Source organism: Nuphar pumila, chromosome 12 (genome assembly GCF_984573655.1).
Source record: "Nuphar pumila chromosome 12, dmNupPumi1.hap1.1, whole genome shotgun sequence".
Taxonomy (NCBI): Eukaryota; Viridiplantae; Streptophyta; class Magnoliopsida; order Nymphaeales; family Nymphaeaceae; genus Nuphar; species Nuphar pumila.
Genome location: NC_143260.1, coordinates 38915350 through 38938920, shown reverse-complemented (window position 1 = coordinate 38938920; position 23571 = coordinate 38915350). Strand labels below are relative to the sequence as shown.

Sequence of the window (23571 nt, the reverse complement as noted above, 5' to 3'; positions counted from 1 at the left end):
TACCGTCCACCAAACCCCACAATCCCTTTTCCCATATTTTGTGTTTAACTTTGGATGCCCGCATCACATAGTTTGTATCGTTTAGGCGTACGGGAATGAAGACCATTACCTCTCTTTCATTCTCCATTTCCTTACAAGGCTAAGCGAAGGGTAGAGAATGGAGAAGAAAGAAAAAGAGTGAAATACAAGACTTATTTGAGAGATGACACGCTTTCCGATGCAACAACCATCGATTTGTTGAACTTGAATCTCGTAATTGTACGATTCTCCTCTTGATATTGTCACAAACTTTCTTCAAAAAACTTGCCTTTGGACCACCAAAGCTTTGATACCATGTAATGAAGTTGATTGAATCCGATACACATGCAAGAACACACTTTTAATAAGTAAAAATACTTGATTGAATCACGAAACCACCCACACAAGGGTCTACAGACTTGTTATTGCATAGAAGCACTCAAGAATAAATTGGGAATACAAGGCCAATATATAATACAATGGAGCCAATAGGGTGCAACTCCATATGGCAGTTGGGGCTGCACCCAGCGGTCATAAATATAACTGTTGGGGCAGCTCCAACAGCTATATGGAGCTGTCCCATCAAATCTGAAAAAGACAAAAGGTGAAAAAGGAAAAAGACAAAAAATAAATACATGAAATAAAATACATAAATGTCATCCCCTAATGGGCTGACACCTATTACAGAGAAAAAAACGAAATACCCCTAATGGGTATTTCAGTTAACAATAAACACATATACGTATATATATATATATATATATATATATATATATATATATATATATATATATATATATATATATGCACACACACACGTATATGTATATCTTAACATGTAGATACGACCGCACCCGAGAAGGAAGAAGCTTGATTCTTGAACATTGGTTGTAGTGCCTCCATAAATTGTGTCAAGGATAATGAACCAATGTATTTAGAGTCATTTACACCATTTCTTTTCAGGGATGGTCCCACCGAAGCCACTTTCTTATCATCTCTTTGATTTTCTTTCCTTCTTTTAGGACAAAAATGCTTGATATGACCCGACTTATAGCAATGATAGCATATTCGTTTTCCACTTTTCTTGTATTCATGATCGCCTTTTTTTATCGTTTTGACTCCTTAAATAATCATTGAAATTTCTTCCATTCTCATTACTCTTCTAAAGTGAGAGGACTTATAAGCCCTTGTGTGATTTTCGGGCCTTGATATAGCAAGTTCAGATTCTTCCTCTTTTAAAGATGATAGTTTTTTCAATCTATTTTTCTCCATAGTTAATTCTTAAAGTGTTTCAAATATGGTAGGTATACCTCCTCTATGAAGAAGGGCCGATTTGGTCCCTTCAAATTCAAGTCTAAACCCATTAACAAATTGCTATAGATGCTCCGTTATAATTTGTTTTTTACGGAGTTCTACATCTTGGGAGTAATGCTAGTTTGGTTCTAGAAGATCCAATTCATCCTAAGGAAGAGAGGACATTGTAATATTACCTAATGCTTATTTCTCCTTGAGTCATAATTCTCACCTTATTTTGCACATTGCATATGTGAGCAATATCCTTGAGACTTTACATATCTTTGAAATACTTCCATGCATCACTAGCAAAATCAAATTTTGCTAAGCTAGAGCATTTTTTGATGTCAACATTATTGATGAGCCATCCAATTATCTTGGAATGACTATCCTTCATTCTTTTTTTTTTCTTATATTCGGTAACGGCCTTAGACATTTCGTCTCCTTGAAGAGTCACTTCCTTTCCTTCTTCCATCTTGATATGTATAAGTTTAGGCTTTCTTTCTGTGCCATCAACTAAACCCCATAGTCCATTTTCTCATATTTTATGTTTTACTATGGATGCCCACATCACATAGTTAGTATAATTGAGTCTTAAGAGAATGAAGGCGACCACTTTTTTTTCATCCTTCATTTTTACAATAATGATGGTGAGAGAGGGAGATAGAGAGAAAAGAAAAGAGAAAAGAGAAGAGAAAAGAAGGTAGCAAGAATTTTGTTGAAGAGAACTTTGATGGTGTGCTTCCCAATGCAATGATCTTACGAACCAATGCTCCACCAATCTCACGATCCTTCTCTCGGCCTTTCTGAATGAATCACAACCCAAGAGCACCAAAGCTCTAATACCATGTAATGAAATAAGAACGAAAGCAAATGAGAGCCTCTTGTGGGCTTACAAGAACACAACCAGCCTACAAAGAACCACTTATGGATCAATCCACACCACCTACACAAGGGCCAAAAGAGTAAAATATAAATGCTCATGTATTACAAAATGCTTAAAAAAGCATTGAGGAGTTTCAAGGGAAAAACCCCTATATATAACAAGAGAGAAGGAGCATGGGGCAGCCCAACTAGCTGTTGGGCTGTGACAGTTGGGAGCAGCTCCAACAGCTAGTTGGAGCTGTCCCTTTCAAATACACTAGCTCATAAAGAGCTGAAAAATAACAAAAAAAATATATATAAAAATTACACAGACAGCCCCTAATGGGCTGACCACAATTTTAAAGTAAAATGACCAAAATACCCCTTATATATAATCTTAACATTCAATGCCTTGGTTTTGCAACTCTGATCTTGACCTTGAAATATTGTGACTTGGATTCAGTTTATTTATGTTTTATTTAATAAGATGAGTTCTCCTGACAGATATTTGATGCGAGGCAACTTGCTCTAAAACTGATAGCAAATGTTACATATGGTTACACCGCAGCTGGCTTTAGTGGTCGGATGCCATGTGCAGAGCTTGCAGATAGCATTGTACAATGTGGCCGCAGAACACTTGAGAAGGCAATCTCCTTTATAAACTCACAAGATAAGTGGAATGCTAGAGTAATTTATGGCGATACAGACAGGTTATTACTAATAAATTGCTCTGTTTGTACTAATTTTGAGAACTGGACTTTGTTGTTAACTGCTTTTCTTTTTGGTTGTGAAGCATGTTTGTCCTCCTTAAGGGTCGCACACTGGAAGAATCATTCACAATCGGGCAAGAGATGGCAGCAGCAATAACTGCAAGGAATCCCTACCCTGTAACACTGAAAATGGAGAAGGTTTATCATCCATGTTTTCTTCTCACTAAGAAACGCTATGTTGGTTATAGCTATGAAAGTATAGGGCAAACAAAACCTACATTCGATGCCAAAGGAATTGAGACAGTCCGGCGGGATACATGCCCAGCTGTTGCAAAGATGTTAGAGCAGTCGCTGCGAAATTTTTTTGAATCACAGGACATATCTAGTGTAAGTTTTTCACATTCCAGTTTTATATTCTGCATACATGTTTCTCCTGGAAGTGCAACGTGTAGAATCACTGGAGATGGATTTGCAGCTATTCATTGCTTCTGTATAAAATTTTGCATTATGTTAGAGAACTATTGTCAATGATTGTGTTGTTGAGGGAATTAAGTTGCTGATAGACTTCTAGTTCTTCTCTCTCTCTCTCTCTCACTATATATATAGACACGCATGTGTGTGTGCGTGCATGCAGGCAGGTGGATGTGTGTGGTTAATGAGCTTAGCATTCTCTCTGTTTTTCATTTTTTGTATTTCTAAGATTCACAGGATTTTGGTATTTGAGTGGTGTTCATGCATCATGATGTTTTTGCATCAGTTCTGTTGCTTATTTTGGTGGCTTTAAGTGGAAAAACTTCTTCCAAAGTTTTTGTATACTACTTTTTGCTTCTATCAGTAACTGTTGATGTCATCACAGAAGAGCTTGAGGATTTCAAATCCATTTTCCAGATCAAATTGAACTTTATGTGATTTTGAATTCTTGGAAAATCAGGTAGAAAACAACAAGAAACATCTCATTTGAAAACTTAGATAAAAATTTTTCTCATTGTCTTCATGTTGTTAAACTTGGTTGCATCGGGGCACGAAGCATGGCCCCGAGGTGAGGTGCAGTCACCATGCCTCGAGTCATTCCATCAAGCACAGAATGTACTGAGGTGTACACCTCACAGTTCAAGAGTGCCTTAGCCTCAATGCTGTGCCTCTTCAGGAGGTGCATGCTTCTGCATCTTAGTTCTGTGGGTTGTCGAAACCGTATTCAACAATGCTTGAAAAAAAGAATTAATAAAATCAAGGGGTGTCAATGGATTAATCCTTTGGAGCTATTGTGGTGACATAGATGGTGGAGGCAGAGGATTTGTAGTTGCAAGGCAGTGGAAAAGATGAAGTTGGGGAAGGCGGAGATGAGGATTCCTCCATTATGTTTGCTAGCAAATAGTGGCATTGGTGGTGGACACCAGGTCATCAAAATGATGACAAGATTTCATTTAGTTTTGAGCAAGAAAAACTGTTGAGAGAGAGAGAGAGAGAGAGAGAGAGAGAGAGAGAGAGAGAGAGAGAGAGAGAGAGAGAGAGAGAGAGAGCTGCTTAACGTAATGAAGTCATTGAATCCTGTCATGGATCTGCAGTCTTCTTGGGTAACCCCTTACAAAATACAAGTTTGTTTATCCCCCTACCCTCTTAAATCTATGTCCAAATGCAAAATACCTTATTGCTTTCACATGTTTTCAGGATTCAAGCACTTTCAGATTTTTACTATGTATGGAAAAGCCCATAGAGCCTAAAAATTTAATGAGACAGTACATAATATATGCTCTATGGTTTGGAGATGACTGGTTTTTTAATTCCATTTCTTCATCTGCATACTGCATAAGTGATCTTGTGATGACACATTCTTGTGTGCTGGCTGATTTATCTGGGTTTAATCTTTTCATCCATGTGCCTTGCACAGTCTGCTCATTATGACTGGGCTGTTCGGAATTAGCCAGTCATGTACTGTATATGTTATGCTCCTACTGATACGCCTAGGGCATTATTCCTAATGACAACTTGTCTAGAGTTCTCCACACTTTTCTAGCTGTTCATAGACGTCCAAGTTTAAGAATAGAGTGGTCCAATTGAAGCCATTCATGCCACCACCCTTTTTTTATTTTTTTGTGTTTATTCTAGTAATGCTTGTGATCTTTTGGACTTCAAAGTTAATTAGCAAAATTGATGGTCGTCTAAGTTCAGGTCTTTGGTGTTTGCAACTTCATAGGTTAAGGAATATCTGCAGCGGCAGTGGACGAGGATTTTATGTGGTAAGGTGTCACTTCAGGACTTCATATTTTCCAAAGAGGTTCACTTGGGCACTTACAGTTCCAGGGCTTCTTCACTCCCACCGGCAGCAATTGTTGCCATGAAAGCGATGAGAGCTGATCCTAGGGCAGAACCACGTTACGGTGAGCGGATACCATACATTGTGGTCCATGGGGAACCTGGAGCTCGGCTGATTGACTTGGTTGTTGATCCATTGGATGTTTTGGATATTAATTCCCCATATACACTGAACGATTTGTACTATATTAAGAAGCAGATTATCCCTGCCTTGCAAAGAATATTTGGTCTTCTTGGCGTGGACTTGAACCTGTGGTTCTCGGAAATGCCACGGCCAGTCCGGCCGACCTTGGCCAAGCGCTATTCTGTACGTGGAGTTGGTTGTAAGCAAATGATCTACAAGAAGGTGAGCAGAACTAGAATAGACAATTACTATACATCAAGGCACTGTACCGTATGTGGAGAGATCATCCAAGCAAGAACCTTTGTTTGTGACAATTGCTCCAAAAAGGGGCCCATAGTTGCCATATGCATGGCTGGAAGAACTGCGAAGATGGAACGTGATATCCAACACTTAGCTGCTGTAAGTTTTCCATCTCTGATTCTGCTACCATTTGATGCACAAACTTTTATGGACAGTCTTTTTTGATGCTATGTACTTTTAAGAGTTGGAACCTAGTAGTTTAAGAAACTCATGAAGGGTTGTGTTCAATTAGCCATCTTCAATTTATAAGATCTCTGTGACACATTGAGTGACATTGTCTTGGGATGAAGTGTCATGAGTTCGATGGATCTTCCCTTTCTGAATGGGCTCCAGATTTGTGTATCAAAACCTATCTGTGGTAACATGGCCAGAGGGCAGTATACTTGCCTGATTTCAAGTCATAGTTGGGCAAGTCACCTGAACCATGCTGATCAATTTTTTTTGGGCCCTGCCAAAGTTCAGTGTTGGTTCATGATGCTAAAACTTTGGTTTGCTTGGAAATCATAAACTACAAAGATTCAGTCAATATTGGATTTCGGCTACTTTGTCTCCCTGGGTGGTGGTTATAGGTCTCTCATCTGTCCTTGCCTAAGATTGTTTGGCACTGAAGTCGGCCATTCATCCTGCATAAGGAATTCTTGTACTGTTCAAAAGCCCTGTTTCTATGGGTTGTGAATTACATAGGGCATATAAGTATGTGTTGAATTACAGTATTCTGTTTCTAGCTACCATTTCTGATTGCTTATTTTTTCGATGCAGATATGCAGGCACTGTGGTGGTGGTGACTGGATCACAGAGAGTGGGGTGAAATGCACGTCACTTGCATGTCCTGTATTTTATGAACGCCGAAAGGTTCAGAAAGAGCTTCAGACTCTTTCTGTAGTCGCATCAGAGACTGGGTATTACCCAAAATGCATGCCAGAGTGGTTCTAGTTAGTCTTTAGCGAGGGTGATGATCTTTCCGTATTACCCATAGGACGAAGTCATTTTGGTCACCTTGAAGCCACAGTCGAAGCAAACTGCCCGGATTTATTGTTGTATTTCTGCTATCACGTCCTCTGCTTTTTTAACCATGGCTGGTGGCATCTATACCAGCTGTTCTTAGAATAAGTCCTCTTGGTACCAGAAAATATCCACTGATGACTTTTGGTACCTGAACCACATTTCGATGAGGCAATCTGCTGTTGGTGCAGAGTGGTCCTTGTATAGTTATAATTTGCATGTGTAGTTTGTTTCTCAAGTTCTGTAAATAGTAAGTTAATAATGATTATCATGTTGTACAAGTAATGGTTGAATAAATAGTGACAATCTAAAGAGATTTTTTGTTTTTTTTTGCGAATTTGAGTGCTTTGGGGTTTACTCCGTGATGTTTTTGTATCATTGTTGGAATATTTGAACATATCAAACAGAATTTCTTAAGAGACTACCTGTAACATCCCGATCTGAGACTTCGGGAGTCCGAGTTTGGTTGGTATTACTTCCTAAAGGGAAAGAGTACAAAGTTCACATAGAGAAAATGCGATTTTTTTATTTTGCATAATCAATTTTTTCTTAACAATGTTCATCGTTCATACCAAAAGAAAAGCAATTACATAATTATTCAATAACATAAAAATAAAATCTATCAAATGCCTGCAACCTGCAGTTAATTAAACATGGGGACTATAACTTAGTAAAGAATAATTATAAGCAAATAAATACTTAAGTTTACAACTGCAGTGCGTTCTAAGCTGCTAATCTTAGTTTAGTTTTTGACACACTACATAAGTTTGTATATTTTAATTATCTTCAATAATTTTCTCAACATTCTCTCAAAACAATTATCATTAGGTCGGTTATACCGGTCATATCCGTCTATGGGCGTAACAACCACGTAGAATACTTTAATTCTACATATTGGTTAGATAATTAACCATACACTCTTAGTGGTTTCTGGACCACCAGGCACTACAGTGAACCACCACGGGGACCTCATCGGTAGCTAGCTGGGAGGTCAAGCTCTCAATATTGATATGGTTCATTCTACATCCTAACCATGATTGTTATCAATCATCCATGGTCTTTCAGAGTCCCAGACCCGGTGTGAGTGTAACCCTAAGTCATGATTAAGTTCAACACATTAAATCACATTCTCAAACTCGTAATTCACTTATTACTAAGTTCAACACATTGAACCACATTCTCAAACTCGTAATTTACTCATACTCTCATGAGTGATGTCGTGAACTAATCACAATGAATATCATTCTTAAATCTCATGATGACCTTAGGACTCATACACATCTTTCACTAAGCATGCATTGATGTAGTGTCTCTACATCGTTAAACCCCCGATGACCCACTTTTCATGGTGGCTGTACTTTGGTCGCGAACTAGGTAGCCCTTGCTACATGTCGTTACTTTCAGGGTTTAAGGGGTCCTGTATGTTGATCTCAAAATATTCATTCATATAACATGAATAGAATAAAAGAGACTCCAATCTAAACATAATCTTATCACAATGCATGATATTAATAATCATATAGACATGCGTTCACAAATCAATTCCCTTTCTAACATACATGACAAACCATAACTAACATGCATATCATAATAATATGTATAAGAATTCAACTCAGAATGTCAAGCATAAAATTTATGCATGTTATGATCTCACTCAAAGACTATCATGCTACTCATTAAATTCACAACATTACAATAACATGCAACGTAAAAAATATTTATTTATATCTAAAATTACTTATAATATTTCTTACATCAATTGTGAACACTGTGCTTTCACTGCAATCGAGTCTCAAGGTACTCTAACAGTAGGATCTGGTCATTACACAAACATGCTCGCATTAATGCACAAAACTTCTTATAGAATTACCAAAATTCTTCTTTCGAATTGACTCATGAAACCTCAAATTTTGTATCACTAATTTAACCAAAACTACTGAGTCAGTAGATTCCTTTCTTCGATACGAATCCAACGCACCAAACCTCACTCAATTCTGAGTTCAGGGTGCAAAGTTATGTCTATTTTACCAAAATGGATCTCAAGTACCCAAAAGGGTATTATGATCATTTCAGATTTTGGTACAATTCGATACTATCTTACGATCCGATCCAGATCCATTTATGATCTAGATCCAATCCTGTCAACTTGGATCTAGATTCATTACTCATCTGGATTCAGAACAGTCTGACTAGGTCCAGAACATTCTGATTGGATCTAGAATAGTTTGACTGGATTTAGGATATTTTAATTGGATCCAAAACAGTCTAACTGGATTCATACACTCTGACTGGATCCAAAACTGTCTGATTGGATCCAGAACAGTCTGATCTAGACCCAGTTATGATATAAATCCAAGACTGATCCAATCAGATCTGGAATAGTTAGTCTAGATCCAGATCAAATTGGATCCACACTAAGAACCTAGATCCAGTCAGATCGAACCAGTTTGGTCAGACTCGGGTTGATCCAAACCAGTTCAGCTCAGACCCAATTCGGTGTGGACCAATTCCTCATGAACCGGTTTGGTCTGAACAAGGTAGGTCCAAACCGGTTTAGTTCAGACCGATTCTGTATGAATCGACCCACATAACCCGGTTCGGCTAGACCCAGTTTGGGTCTAAACTGGTTCAACTCGAACAAGTTCAACCCATTTTTTTTCTACCAAGGTCTGTCTCGGTCTGGGTGCGACCCAGATCGACCCGCTTCGGTCTGGGTTGCACCCAGGCTGAATCGAACCCACCATTTTTTATTTTTTGGCTTGGTCTGGGCGTGACCCAGATCGGTAGGCTCGGTCTGGGTCATGCCCAGATCGACCCGGTTTGGTCTGGGTCACACCCGGACCGAGCCGGTCCTCTTATAATCAAGCCCTAAAAGAGGGCGGAAGGGGCATCGCCCCTTCCGTCCTTCCTCTTATCAAACACAGAGGGCCGACCGTCGGGGCCGACCCTCTCTGTCTCCCTGTTTGTAGTAGAGAGCCGACCACCAGCGTTATCCGGTCGGCCCACCTCTCTCTCTCACCCTTGTTCTTTGTTTTTTTTTCCAGAAGCTCACTGACAACCATGGCTGCCGGCCCTCCCCCTTTGCCGAGGAGGAAAAGAGAAAGTGAAGGAGAAGATGAAGAAAAAGAAAAGGCTGGAGGCTTACCTCATCACCGGTGCCGAAACTCGGTAATCTCCCCTCTCTCACTCTCTCTGTCGCTCTCTCTCTCTCTCTCTCTGTCTCTCCCTCTGCTGCTCATTGAGGTGCGGTGGAGGGAGGATGCGTGAGGGCTATAAATAGCCCTCACGCAGGATGAGGATAAACCTCACCCTCCACAGATTTTGGGGGGTGAGGTTTATCCTCACCCCCTTTGGCAATGCAGTTTCCTTAAAAGGAAAACCGTCGTTGCCCATTTTTTTCATACTTATCCCCTCTGACGACTTCACCAGAGGGAGTTATAATTTTATCCATTTTAAAAGAAGATTAGTGCCGAATCTTACCTACAAACAATTATGGAAATTGCTCATGGATGTTTGATTCACGCTTCCATGTAGCCTCCTTATTGTTGTGATGACTCCATCTAACCAATACCAGAGATAGCTCTTTGTTTCTTAGTTTTTGAACTGTCATATCCAGAATCTCTATAAGCTTCTCACTCAAGCTTAAGTCATGTTGTATTTCCAGTACTGACTCAACATTATCCAGTATATGGGAGGAATCAGTCACATACTTCTGCAATATAGATACGTGAAACACATTGTGAATTCGAGACAAGGAAGGTGGCAAAGTCAACCTGTATGCTGTCTGACCAAATCTTGCGAGTATCTCGAAGGGTCCAATATATCTTGAATCCAATTTTCCTCTTCGACCAAAGTGCATCACTCCCTTAAAAGGAGATATCTTAAAAAATAATGATCACCTTGCTTAAATTCTAACTCGCGGTGTCTTTGGTCCGCATAACTTTTCTGACGTGTTTGCGCTGCTAGAAGACATTCTCGAATAAATCTCACTTGGTCTGCCATCTGCTGCACCAAATTAGGTCCTAACAATCTTCTTTCTCCAATTTCATCCCAACATAAAGGTGTTCGACACCGTCGACCATACAATGCCTCAAATGGAGTCATGCCTATACTTGCTTGAAAGCTATTATTGTAGGTAAATTCTATCAAAAGTAAAATATCGTTCCACGAGTCACTATACTGTAAGGTATATGCTCGTAGCATATCGTCTAGGGTCTGAATGGTTCATTCTGATTGTCCGTTAGGCTGAGGGTGGAAAACTGTACTCATTTTTAATTACGTCCCCATAGCTTCTTAGAAACTCTGCCAGAATCACTATATGAACTTCGAGTCTCTATCCGAAACAATCGAATCCAGTACTCCATGAAGTCTGACAATATCTTTGATAAACAACTGTGCCAACTAGTCACAAGAATGAGTTGTCTTACAGGCCAAAAAGTGAGCTGACTTAGTTAGTCTGTCTACGATGGCATGATGGTCTGACAACCGATCCATGCCAAGCACCATGTCTATATCTTTAAAATCGAGTTGCAATAAGTTCACATGCAACTCACGATTTTCTATTTTCACTATATAATCATTATATATCATGTCTACATAGACTCGCCTACAGATGTTTCTATCAAGTAAGAAACACTCAATCGTGAAGGTTCTATGGGCAATCGTTTCTCAAAAATTAAAGTAGCAAAACTATGAGTAGCTTCAGAGTCAAATAATACATGTGCAAGAATACCAGAAATAGAGAGTGTACCTTCAACCACTCCAAGACTAGCAAAAGCTTCTTGAAGAGCAACCGCGTAAGCGCATCATGGTACCACAGGCTTTTGCTTTAAGGGTGCACTACTTCTCTGATCCGGTTGAGGGCAGTTATTGGTATAGTGACCCATTTGCTGGCAGTTGAAGCACCTCACATTCCTTAACTCACACTTGTCCTTGTGCCTCTGGAGACCATAAGTCCTGCATACATTATCAGATTGGGTTGGCTTCTGAATCTTTTGCCTCTTCGCTTGTGATCACCTTGCATTCTTGGTTTGCTTACCCTGGTTCTGACTAGGGGGTTTGACCTCCATACTGTTTCTTATTTTTCAATTGGAATATTCCTCTATACTGAAACTTCTTTCAAGAGGACTTTGTCACATTGCTACCATTGCATTGGGTCTTGTCTTCAATCTTTGGTTTTTCCTTTTCTTGGGGCTTTTCTTTTATCCTCATCTCCCAGATATCGTATCTGGAGGCATAGTCCACAAGCTGACTATATTTATTTATCTGCTGTGGCCAACCTTAAAATTTTGGGTCTTAAGCCCATCTCAAAACGTCTATACTTTTCTTTCTCATTTGCCACCAATGACTTGGCAAAATGAGAAAGATAGTTGAAACGAGCTGTATACTGGGCTACCGTCATATCGCCATACTTCAGCTTCCTAAATTTCTCTTTTTTTTTCACTCTTTGGCACTTCAAAAAGAATTGCATATTGAATATTCTCACGAAGGTAGACCAAGGCAAATACGTGTCCTGCTCCAAGGTATCCCTGATGGATCTCCACCAGTGCTCCGCATCGTCGGTCAAATTTGACACAACTATCAATACTCTCTGATCTTCTGGACACTGTATGACATCCAAGGCCTTTTTCACTTACATCAGCCAATTTTTTGTTGCGACACCATCAGGAGTGCCATCGAAAAGTGAAGGTTGCATGTTCTTGAACCTCTCGGCCCAAGAGGTGATGCCATCAATAACCGTTTGAGGCTGACTCTGTTGAGCTTAGGTCGCTTGCAAGAATTTGTATAAGATTTGATTTGTGGTGTACTTAGGGGGTATCTTCATTCTCTCCCCTGTTGAGCTTCTTGGTGGCGATCCTTGTGGGGTCTCCATACTATGTCCTTCATCCTCACGAGCAGTCTGACTTTCAGGGGTACCAAGAGACGAAGGTGCTCGATGCTCTTGAGCATCCTCTATCATGAAGGGTGATGAAGGCACCCTTCGGGATGGTCCAACAAGGTGCTCTCCATCCCCAGCTGCTGCGTCGAGTCAACCCATCTCTCGCTTAATGGCCACAGTGTCCTTAGATAGATAAGACATTCCCCTATGAGTGGCCATATATGTTGTATTGAAATTATCGCATAATGATATTATCATTATTTGGTTCATTTATGCTCATATGAATTTTAATATATGCAAATAATTATGACACTTATTGATCAAAATATCTTATTTTATTTCATCAATCAATCTAGTACATGTAAAAGAAATATTATTAACAAGCAAGAAGAAAACAATGCAAGACAATAATGTAAAGCTAAACTAATAAGCTCGCTATTCCTAATGCTTCACCATGTTACTCTTCAATCCACCCGAAGCATGGTCCTTTTCCTGAACTCCGTGTCTGCTGAAGGTGATTCGTATGAAGGACATTCAGGTTATACTGGGGCAAAGCAGGTGTGTATGTTGGTGTAGAGGAAGTATGGGTAGGTGAGGCAGGAGTGTAGGTAGGTGAGGCAGAATCATCGGTGGGGTCTTCATCCTCGTCTCCTCCCTCTGAACTCCCCGAGGTTGCCTATCAGTGCCCTAATCTTGGTCTGATCCTGTTTGCTTCAACAACCTGCCATGCTGCTTCCGCAACCTGAATTGCCGCCCTCCTAGTTTCTTCAGAAAGAGACTCTCCAACTGAATGTGAAGCTCTTCGATTGGCTGCACTCATTGCAGCCACATAACTAGCTCGAGACATATGTCGCCCTTGTACACTGGTCATACGAGAGCCTCCTCGAGATACAAAGTTTGTGCTAGGGGATGCTCTCCTTGCGACTCCTCATCGAGTCACCATGCAATCTCTCCTCATTTGAGCACGTATTGATCGAGCTCTCTGGTGAGTCCCTCGCTCGTAAGACTATGCTTGTCACCCCTGAGCAGTGTAGGGGTAGTGATGACGGCAGACATCTCTGTCTCCTACAATGATGTAAATCGGTGGAGGCTGTGGCGTAAGATCTCTAACAATTTGAGTCATGCTTGCCATGACTCTAGTTGTCATTGCCATTACAACGACAAATTCCTCTCTTCTTACAACGGGTGGCTCAGAATTGTCTTGTGTTCTAGGGTCTTCGTGGTTGTTGTGCTGGCTAGCCATTTCCTAATAACAAAACAACCTAGTTACTAACGTGCGTTTATCGAGCAGGGACTTAAATCATATTCAATGTCATTGAACTTGTTTTGAATGATGAACTTCTTTGTGTGAACCTAGCTCTGATACTACTTTGTAACACCCCGATCTGGGACCTCGGGAGTTCGAGTTCGATCGGTATTACTTTTCAAAGGGAAAGAGTACAAAGTTCACATAGAGAAAATGTGCATTTTTTTTCATTTTATTCCCATAATCATTTTTTTCTTAACAATGTTCATCATTCATAACAAAGAAAAATCAATTACATAATTATTCAATGACATAAAAATAAAATCTATCAAATTTTCCGCTGAAGAAGAAGAAACTGATCAAGTTCTGTGTATGCTAGTGTGTCTGCAACATACAGTTGCAATAAAACATAGGGGTGAGTCTACAACCCAGTAAAAAACAATTATAAGCAAATAAACATTTAAGCTTACATCTGTAATAAGCTCTAAGCCGTTAGTCTTTGTTTAGTTTTCGACACACCACACAAGTTTGTATATTTTAATTACCTTTATTAACTTTCTCAACGCCCTCTCAAAACAACTATCACTAGGTCGGCTATATCGGTCATATCCGTCTATGGGCGTAACAACCCCGTAGAATACCCTAATTCTACATATTGACCAGACAATAAACCATATACTCCCAGTAGTCCTTGGATCACCAGACACTGCAATGAACCACCACGGAGACTCCACCGGTAGCTAGACGGGAGGTCATGCTCTCAATCTTGGTATGATTCATACTACATCCTGACTATGATGGTTATCAACCATCCATGGTCCTCTAGAGCCCCAAACCTGGTGTAAGTGTAACCCAAAGTCATGAGTAAGTTTAACACATTGAACCACATTCTCAAACTTATAATTCACTCATTCTCTCACGAGTGATATTGTGAACTAATCATACTGAATCTCATTCTTAAATCTCATGATGACCTTAGGACTCACACACATCTCTCACTAAGCATGCACTGATGTAGTATCTCTACATCATTAAACCACTGGTGACCCACTCTCTATGGTAGCTGCACTCTGGCTGTGAACCAGATAGCCCTTGCCACATGTCGCCACTTTCAGGGTTTAAGGGGTCCTGTATGCTGATCTCAAAATATTCATTCATACAACATGAATAGAATAAAATGGACTCCAATCTAAACATAATCTCATCACAATGTATGATATTAATAATCACATAGACATGCGTTCACAAATCAATTCTCTTTCTAACATGTATGACAAACCATAACTAACATGTATATCACAATAACATGTATAAGAATTCAACTCAGAATGTCAAACATAGAAATTTTATGCATGTCATGATCTCACTCAAAGACTATCATGGTACTCATTTTATTCACAATATTACAATAACATGCAACGTAAAAAAATGTTTATTTATATCTAAAATTACTTATAATATCCCTTACATCAAGTGCAAACACTATGCTTTCACCACAATCGAGTATCAAGGTACTCTAACAATAGGATCTGGTTATTGCACAAACATGCTCGCATTAATGCACAAAACTTCTTATAGAATTACCAAAATTCTTCTCTCGAATTGACTCATGAAACCTCAATTTTTGTATCACTAATTCAACTAAAACTATTGGGTCAGTAGATTCCTCTCTTCGATACGAATCCAACGCACCAAACCTCACTCAATTCTGAGTTCAGGGTGCAAAGTTATGTTTATTTTACCAAAATGGATCTCGGGTACTCAAAAGGGTATTATGATCATTTCAGATTTTGGTACAATTCGAGACTATCTTACGATCCGATTTAGATCCATTTATGATCTGGATCCAACCCTGTCCACTTGGATCCAGATCCATTACTCATCTGGATCCAGAACGGTCTGACTGGATCCAGAATGGTCTGACTAGGTCCAGAACATTCTGATTGAATCCATAATAATTTGAATGGATCTAGGATATTTTAACTGGATCCAGAACAATTTGACTGGATCCATACACTTTGATTGGATTCAGAACTGTCTAATTGGATTCAGAACAGTCTGATCTAGACCCAGTTCTGATATAAATCCAAGACTGATCCAATCAGATCCGGAACGGTCAGTCTAGATCAAGAATAGGTCCAGATCAAACTGGATCCACACAAAGAACCCAGATTCAGTCAGATCGAACCGGTTTGGTCAGACTCGGGTTGATCCAAACTGGTTCAGCTCAGACCTGATTCGGTCTGGACTGATTTCTCGTGAACCGGTTTGGTCTAAACCGGTAGGTCCAAACCGATTTAGTTCAGATCGATTATGTATGAATTGACCCACATAACCTGGTTCGGCTAGATCCGGTTTGGGTCTAAACTGGTTCAACCCGAACTGGTTCAACCCATTTTTTTTTCTACCAAGGTATGTCTGAATCGAACCCACCATTTTTTTTTGTTTTTTGGCTCGGTCTGGGCGTGACCCAGACCGACAGGCTCGGTCTGGGTCACACCCGAACCAAGCCAGTCCTCTTATAATCAAGCCCTAAAAGAGGGTGGAAGGGGCATCACCCCTTTCGTCCTTCCTCTTATCAAACACAGAGGGCCGACCGTCAGAGCCGACCCTCTCTATGTCCTCCTCTGCAGTAGAGAGCCGTCCAGCCGGCCGACTCCCCTCTCTCTCTCTCTCGCACCCTTGTTCTCTGTTTTTATTTTTTTTCAGAATCTTACCGACAGCCATGGCTGCCGGACCTCCCCCTTTGTCGAGGACGAAAAGAGAAAGTGAAGGAGAAGATGAAGAAAAAGAAAAGGCTGGAGGCTTACCTCATCGCCGGCGCCGAAACCCGGTAAGCTCCCCTCTCTCACTCTCTCTGTCACTCTCTCTCTCTGTCTCTCCCTCTGTCGCTCGTTGAGGTGCGGTGGAGGGAGGCTGCGTGAGGATAAACCTCACCCTCCGCGGATTTTGGGGGGTGAGGTTTATCCTCGCCCCATTTGGCAACGCGGTTTCCCTAAAAGGGAAACCATCGATGCCCCTTTTTTTTATACTTATCCCCTCCGGCGTCTTCGCCGGAGGGAGTTACACCACCGAACTTTTTCATCCAATCTGGAAATCCGGTTTTCTCTAAACCCACTTGTTTTTAATTGGTTAGCTGTTGTAGGATAATGTTAAACATAATTTTACTCTTCTTTGAAACTTTGGTTTTCGAGGCTTAAGAACTGTAACAGAGAGAGAGAGAGAGAGAGAGAGAGAGAGAGAGAGAGAGAGAGAGAGAGAGAGAGAGAGAGAGAACATTAATTCATTGGGTTAAGTACAAAATATCATCAATACTTTTGAATATGCTTCATGACCCTGATTGGAAATTTCATCTGATTCTAGTCTCTCTTAAATTCTGTCCAACAGATGAAACTTATTCTGCGTGCATACTTGGTCATCTCATCTTGGGCTTGTTTTTTTATTTTTAGTACAGAACTTGGGCTCACATTTTTCAGCCATCGCCATTCCCTCCAAGTTTTGGGCTTAAGACAGAAGTTGAAGCAGTTTTGAGGGTGCATTTTGTCACCCCAAGTGTGAATTCTTGTGGGGCAGAACTAGGGGTGCACATGAGCCGAGCTTAGGCTGGCTCGTTCAAAAGAATAGTTGTTCACGCTCGAGCTCGAGGTGAGCTTAAACAACTTTTGTTCAAACTTGGCTCAAGTCGAACTTGAGCTTGGTTGGGCTCAGCTCTAGCGAGCATTTTTTTATTTAAAAAGAATAATGTACAGTGAAGACAGTAGATTTCGTGCTACCCACCTTCCTGGAAAAGGGTTAACATCTTACCTGTCTAGGCAAAGCCTTATAATATATTTACATTGTAAACAAAAATTATTCGTATACCATCTTGGGTGCATTATATAACTACACAAACCGAGCTTAATCGGGCTAATCGAGCTCAACTGAGCTTGATTGCCTGATCAAGCTTGGCTTGTTTATGTGTACTGAGCTTGAACCTGTGCTCAAGTTCAGCTCGTTCAAGCGGAGCTTAAATGAGTCGAGCTTGAGCCGAGCCTGAGCTAGCTCGGCTGTTGTGCACCCCTGGGCAGAACCTAAGACAACTGCACACAGTCGCAACTGATGAACAGTTTGCTGCATTGGTACAGATCTCATCAACTAAGGCCATGAAGTTTTCTTAAGACCATATGTATCATGAAGTGTGCGCTGCAACATCTTGTACGGATGAAAGAAAATTGTTAATGACAGCACATGGTCATCATTGACATATACTTTATTGTCAATGAGGCAAAACACTTTAGAAGCTTGTCTGGTTAGTAGGAGTGAAAATAGTCCTAATGCCTGGAATTTGGTGGCACAAAATTATTGCAACCCAGCATCCTATTGCCAGGTTCCCTGATATATATGGAATTGACGAAGTAACTGATACTAGGCTTGTTGCCTCACAAGTCGTGGCATTTAGGCGATGTTTGGGAGTGTTGAATCAGAGGTTGTGTTGCGGTTTCTGCCATGCTCTCATACTCTCTTGCTGTTTGGGAGCAGTGAAGATGCCGAAACAATGTGTTGGGACTAACACCACATTTCAACACCTTTCACAAGAGGATGTTTTTGGCAACTCCATCTCTCAACATCACACATTGGCAAAACGATATTTTGGCAACACAGAAACCATGTTTCCATCCCATTGCAAACAGAGCCTTAATGGTGATGATCATTCCACCCTTGAGATTTCATAAAACATCCAATATATTGTTTTTTTCTTCTCGGAGACACTCCTGTGAACATATTCGTCAATCTTTTAATGCATGCATACACACAAACATACAATCTTGACAAGGAGATCGAAAGTCCCTGTGTGCTTTCTTGTCTAAATTAACCTTATGGTTTGGTTAGCAACAGAAACAACCATTGCAATGGTCAAAAGAACTGTTTCAAGAAATGCCAAATGCCGAAAGGCTTCCAATTTTAAACCTATTTGATTTTCACGGGCGCGCACACACACACACAATGGATAAGGTCTACAGAAGACAGTAGCCTAAGCTTGGCTCGTTTCCTTCTCTTATCTTGTCTGCAATTAATGAATCGGCAGTGCTGGTTCTAACAGGCTTGAAGCAGTCTTAACTAATTAAAGATCTCCATGGGATGGGAGAGTAGGGACGCAAATGGGTTGAATATGCATCAATTCATGCTTGGCCATATTCATTTACTTGATTATGTCCTGAATCTAAATAGACCTGAACCTATTCATTAATAATCCGTAAATCCAACCTGGGTTTGGGTAATATACAACCAGATCAGACAGTTTGAGTTGGATGTAGTTTTGGACCTGGGTCTAAACTTAACCTGATTTTCATCCTATTGGAGAGGCATATGGTGGTAATAGCCCTTGACTGGGAGAAAGCAGTGTTAAAATCGGTAAACCTTCTTAAAAAAACCCAGAATCGAATCGAATCATTTGTGAATCAGCAAACTTTTACCATCAGATGTCACATGTTAAAATAGTTTAACCCCTTAAAAAATTTGGATTGGAATGACAGGCAAATCAGCTGAGGACCGATTCTGACAACATTGGGGGAAAGAGAGATCATATAGAGATCCACTTAATAAAGTTTTCTTGTCAAGGGAATGCAAAATACTGTGAGGCATATGGCCATTGCTAGAACAGCATGCTGATGCAGGAAAAAATATAGACAACTGAAGCAGGACGCATGGATCCTTAAGGGAAATTTTGCATAGCAGAGAACATTGATGAAAAAATTCGTGTTAAGTGCAAGAAAAAGCATCAAGCGAGGAAGATATCAGGTGCTTGAAAACTACTTTAGGAAGTACAGGTAATAGTTACTGCAAATATTTAGCATACTTTTGATTTTTCCAGTGACATTAATAAGCCTCCCTTCACTCATCCCACTAAGAGGAACCATACTCCTGCATGCTGTCTAAAAGAAATTAGACGATGTTGATAATTATAAGACAATGAAGAGCCTGCTATCCTGGATAGGGAATTGATGTTGCAGCAGGATGAATTACATGACTGGAGGACTGTAAGCCCAGTTGGCAGAACTTGTGAGATTGCATCAACTAAACCAAATAAAGAAGTGACTCCTGTTAAAGACAGGACCGAGCCTATTTACAATCTCACCAAGCTAGAATTTCATTTTCATGGAAAATCTAGTAGTAGTTGCAGTAACAGCAGTTCTTGATGAAAGCTGGTTAGCACCTTGCACTTGTGGTAGACTGGTAGGAAAGACCAAGGCTAGGAAGCCTATCAATGAAACAAGAAGGTTCTACCCATTGGCTTATGAAGTATGCAAGCAAAAGATGCATGAAACGGATAAAGTCGGAGGCACTGCTGGTGGTACATGGCAGCCAGTCACTATGGTTTCACCAGAACCCTGAGTTACTTTTTGGTACCATCTGAGTAGATCCTTTTTTATTTCCTTTCTTTTTGTCCCAATTCATTGCCCAAGCAGCCAACAGTAACCATCATGATAAAATCAGTACACAGTAACAAACAAGGTTTTGAGTGTTCGGTCTAACCCCAGCTTGCCCATCAAGGAAAAAATAAGGTTTTGGTTGTTCATTAATCATTATACCCATGCATGTTCTCAATCTCCAAAGAAACTTCCAACTTATTTGAGCAGAAGGGCACAGACTCGGATAACTGAAATATCTTTGTTTCCACAAAATGGCACCGACCTTTAGTCTAATGGTTGGACGTAAAAGTCTCATTCTTAGTGTCAAAAGTTTGAAAGTATAAATTTTACAATAACAAATATGGGCCTATGAATAAAAAGATTTTGTGTATGAATTTTACAATAACAAAGATGGGACTATAAATAAAAAGCTTTTACGTATTTTCTTGTAAAAAAAGCTCTTGTCCAATTTCATGTATAAAAAGATTTTGTTTTAAGGAAAACTACTGGCTGTCCTCTATCAAAAAAATAATGAGGATCAAACATAAAGTTTCAACCTTTTTATTCAGAACAAGAAAATACACTAACATAATGAAAACATGGAGCTTCAAAGGCCGACTCCATCCTTATTAAAAACAAAAGAAATTAAGTTGGAAAACGGGGGAAGACGAACTTAGAAGCAATGCAATGCTTCAAAAGATTGAGGCAGTAGTAGCTGACGGTGGCTATGCAGGCCAAGATGTAGATGGCTTTGATGAACTCTAGAATGGATTTAACTGCAGCATGCACATAGAAGTGTGTGCTCATGTCCTTCTGGGAGGCCAGTACTCAGAATAGCAATGGGGATGGTGATGGCAACAACGATGGGGATGGCGATGATAACAACAATGGGGATGTCGATGCTGATGGGTATGACGATGACAATGAAGGCGATGGTGATGGGGCAGAAGCACTGGCAGAAAAATGACTCCTTGCCATTGCTGCGACTAGGAAAAATAATAGAATTGTTAACTTTGCCATCTTACGAAAGAGTTGATTACAGAGTTCTTGAAGCAATGTCTATGGTTGGGACTGTCAGAATGGAAGACTCCATTGCCTCAACGGGTGCCTGCTTATATAAGCACCCGCTCATCTGTGTGTGTGTGTGTGACAGAGATAGACATTAAAGATATTTAGTGTAGCAATCTTAAAACCTGCATATCATGGAACATTTATAGATAACTCTTAATGATGTGTTTAAGTAAAAACAAATGTTTTATCTTTTTTTTTACTTGCCATTTGTACTATTATTTCTTAATCACTTCCTCTTATTTCTCATAAAACCTATACAAGGTATATCATTTTCAAGGAAAATGATTAAAGATGGGATTAAGTAAAAACAAATGTTTTATCTTTTTTTTTTTGTATTTTAGTTGTCATTTGTACTATTGTTTCTTATTTCTTAATCACTTCCTCTTACTTCTTATGAGACCTATACATGGTATATCATTTTCAAGGAGACTGATATGATATGAATTTGCCAATCCACAATAATACTGACAACATTTATTTAAACAACAAATAGTTGTTGAACATACCCATGGCCTGAGTGGCAATTTCAAGAGAGAGGCAATGAAAAAACTTTTTCACCTAACACTGCAATGCATCAATCCTAGTTGCAAAGGCGTCCAGAAATGTACTTGGTAATCTTGAAGCTTGATAGAATCTGTGACAAAGAGATGAAGTTGACAACAGTCGCGGGGGAAGGAGTAGGACTGCTGTCATAACTCTAGGAAGTCAGTTATTTGCATCTCCTTTGTGAAGAATGAAAAAAAAAAGAATTACAAGGGTGAAAATTTTCCATTTGTCACTTGTAAAAATTTTCAGATAAAGTGAATCATCTATGATCTACCATTTTTTGACATTCTTACCATAGACTGTTGATCTTATTTACAATTGTTCAACTTGAATTATAAAAACTTTTTACAAGAGAAACCAAAGTAGAAGTTCCTGATCTCGCAAGATAAGCAAGCCAATTCAGGCTCTAAGCATGCATACGGATGCAAAGTTCTGAACAAGCCGCTTCCTCGAACATTATACAGCATGTATATTTATTAAACATTTTTTCATCTATACTGGTCAACACCGGGATTTAACAGAAAAGTTCCTAAAAACATATATTGATTCATGAGCTTGTTGATCAAAGTAGCCTCAACTCTTTGACTATATTAGAGTATAGGCAATCCTGCCACAACATGGTCATAGAAAAACCAACTAAAGCATGATATAACAACCAAGCCATGCACTGAGTTTTATGAATGGTAACACAAACTTCACTATGTTGCTACAAAATCTTCCCCTCCAAGATTCCTTGACAATGAAATTCTCTGCAGAATTTCTCCTAAAAGGACTATTTTTAGACGCTTTTCTTCTTTAATTGTATCAGTAAATGTTATAACATGCTACGGTTCGAGGTATTTCAAGAGTAAAACAAGAACTGGAGAAGTTACATCAGTCAGGCTGAGCTTCCATCACCCGAATGCTTTAAGAATCCATGCCTGTTCTCCAGGGCTGTGTTCTTCTTCCAGTTCTCGATCGCCAAATGAACGGCAGCCTTCGCCTGGCGTATCTCGGCATCGGAGAACTTGTGCTCCACGACGCCCAGAGGCCCCGGCTGCAATACTTTTATCACTGTCTCTACATCGTTTTCCAGCTGCCTGAAAGAATTGACCAACATGGTGTCACAGTCATCAGAGAAATAGCATCTGGGCAACACCATTTAACACACATCAATTCGTATCGATGGTTTGTGAGGAGTTGGGTTAGAGACTTGATTCAAGAATGAATTTGGGATAGTTTAATCAAGTCCAACAGTTGAGTTTCAACCTCTAACTATTGAGTGGAATATCACAATCAAATGAATCGAAGAAGGTTGCACGATTCATGATAATCTCTATCTATTCACGATTGTTTCGTGATTGATTTTAACAGAGGAAGAGAACATGCATTTTGAGTATATGAGCACTTTGGTGAGGAAGAAAGTGGATGGGTGCACTGTGTACCTTAGAGAAGCGGCTGATTTTGATAAGAGAGTGCTCAGGATACCCTTCATTTCCCGGATCGAATGAATCACCGAACCAGCGTCACGGAATGAGCTCTCGAGAGAAAAATCCAATAAGAGTGCACGAAATTGGCGGGTGGAGAGAGAGAGAGAGAGAGAGAGAGAGAGAGAGAGACGCTATTTAGGTAGGGCTGGTGCCAAGGGGTTTGGTGTAGCGGGATAGGGCCTAGGTTCAAATCTCATGAGTATCGCCCTGTGTAAGTTAAAACATGGTAACTCCTTGTGGGCGAGGGATACAAGCCCTCGAAGTTGTAAGTTGTCAGGATAGCGACTATAAGTACGGTAGGCAAAGCCAGCGCCACTAGGTACATGATTCTAAGGTAGTTTCTTCAAG

General features: G+C 40.0%; 1 protein-coding gene and 1 long non-coding RNA gene across 5 annotated transcripts in view; one reads left to right on the top strand and one right to left on the bottom strand.

Annotated features, from left to right (window-relative positions):
* LOC149820784 (DNA polymerase zeta catalytic subunit-like) overlaps nt 1-6780 on the top strand; it is a 64130-nt gene extending 57350 nt beyond the window's left edge. The window contains exons 17-20 of the mRNA XM_089981852.1: nt 2680-2885; nt 2969-3272; nt 5080-5721; nt 6382-6780. Of these exons, the coding sequence (XP_089837978.1) occupies nt 2680-2885; nt 2969-3272; nt 5080-5721; nt 6382-6555 (1326 nt within the window). The 3' untranslated portion in view covers nt 6556-6780. The remainder of the gene's footprint in view (nt 1-2679; nt 2886-2968; nt 3273-5079; nt 5722-6381) is intronic.
* Nucleotides 6781-21568: 14788 nt separating this feature from the next.
* On the bottom strand, nt 21569-23307 carry LOC149820783 (uncharacterized). Of its 4 annotated transcripts, none has more exons than XR_016426783.1 (3): nt 23179-23307; nt 22627-22833; nt 21569-21894 (listed from the first exon to the last, which is right to left on the bottom strand). It is a non-coding gene; the product is annotated as an uncharacterized LOC149820783 (long non-coding RNA). The 4 variants fall into 4 exon arrangements; XR_016426782.1 differs by having other exon boundaries at nt 21569-21891; XR_016426781.1 differs by having other exon boundaries at nt 21569-21842.
* Between the last annotated feature and the right edge of the window lie 264 nt (nt 23308-23571).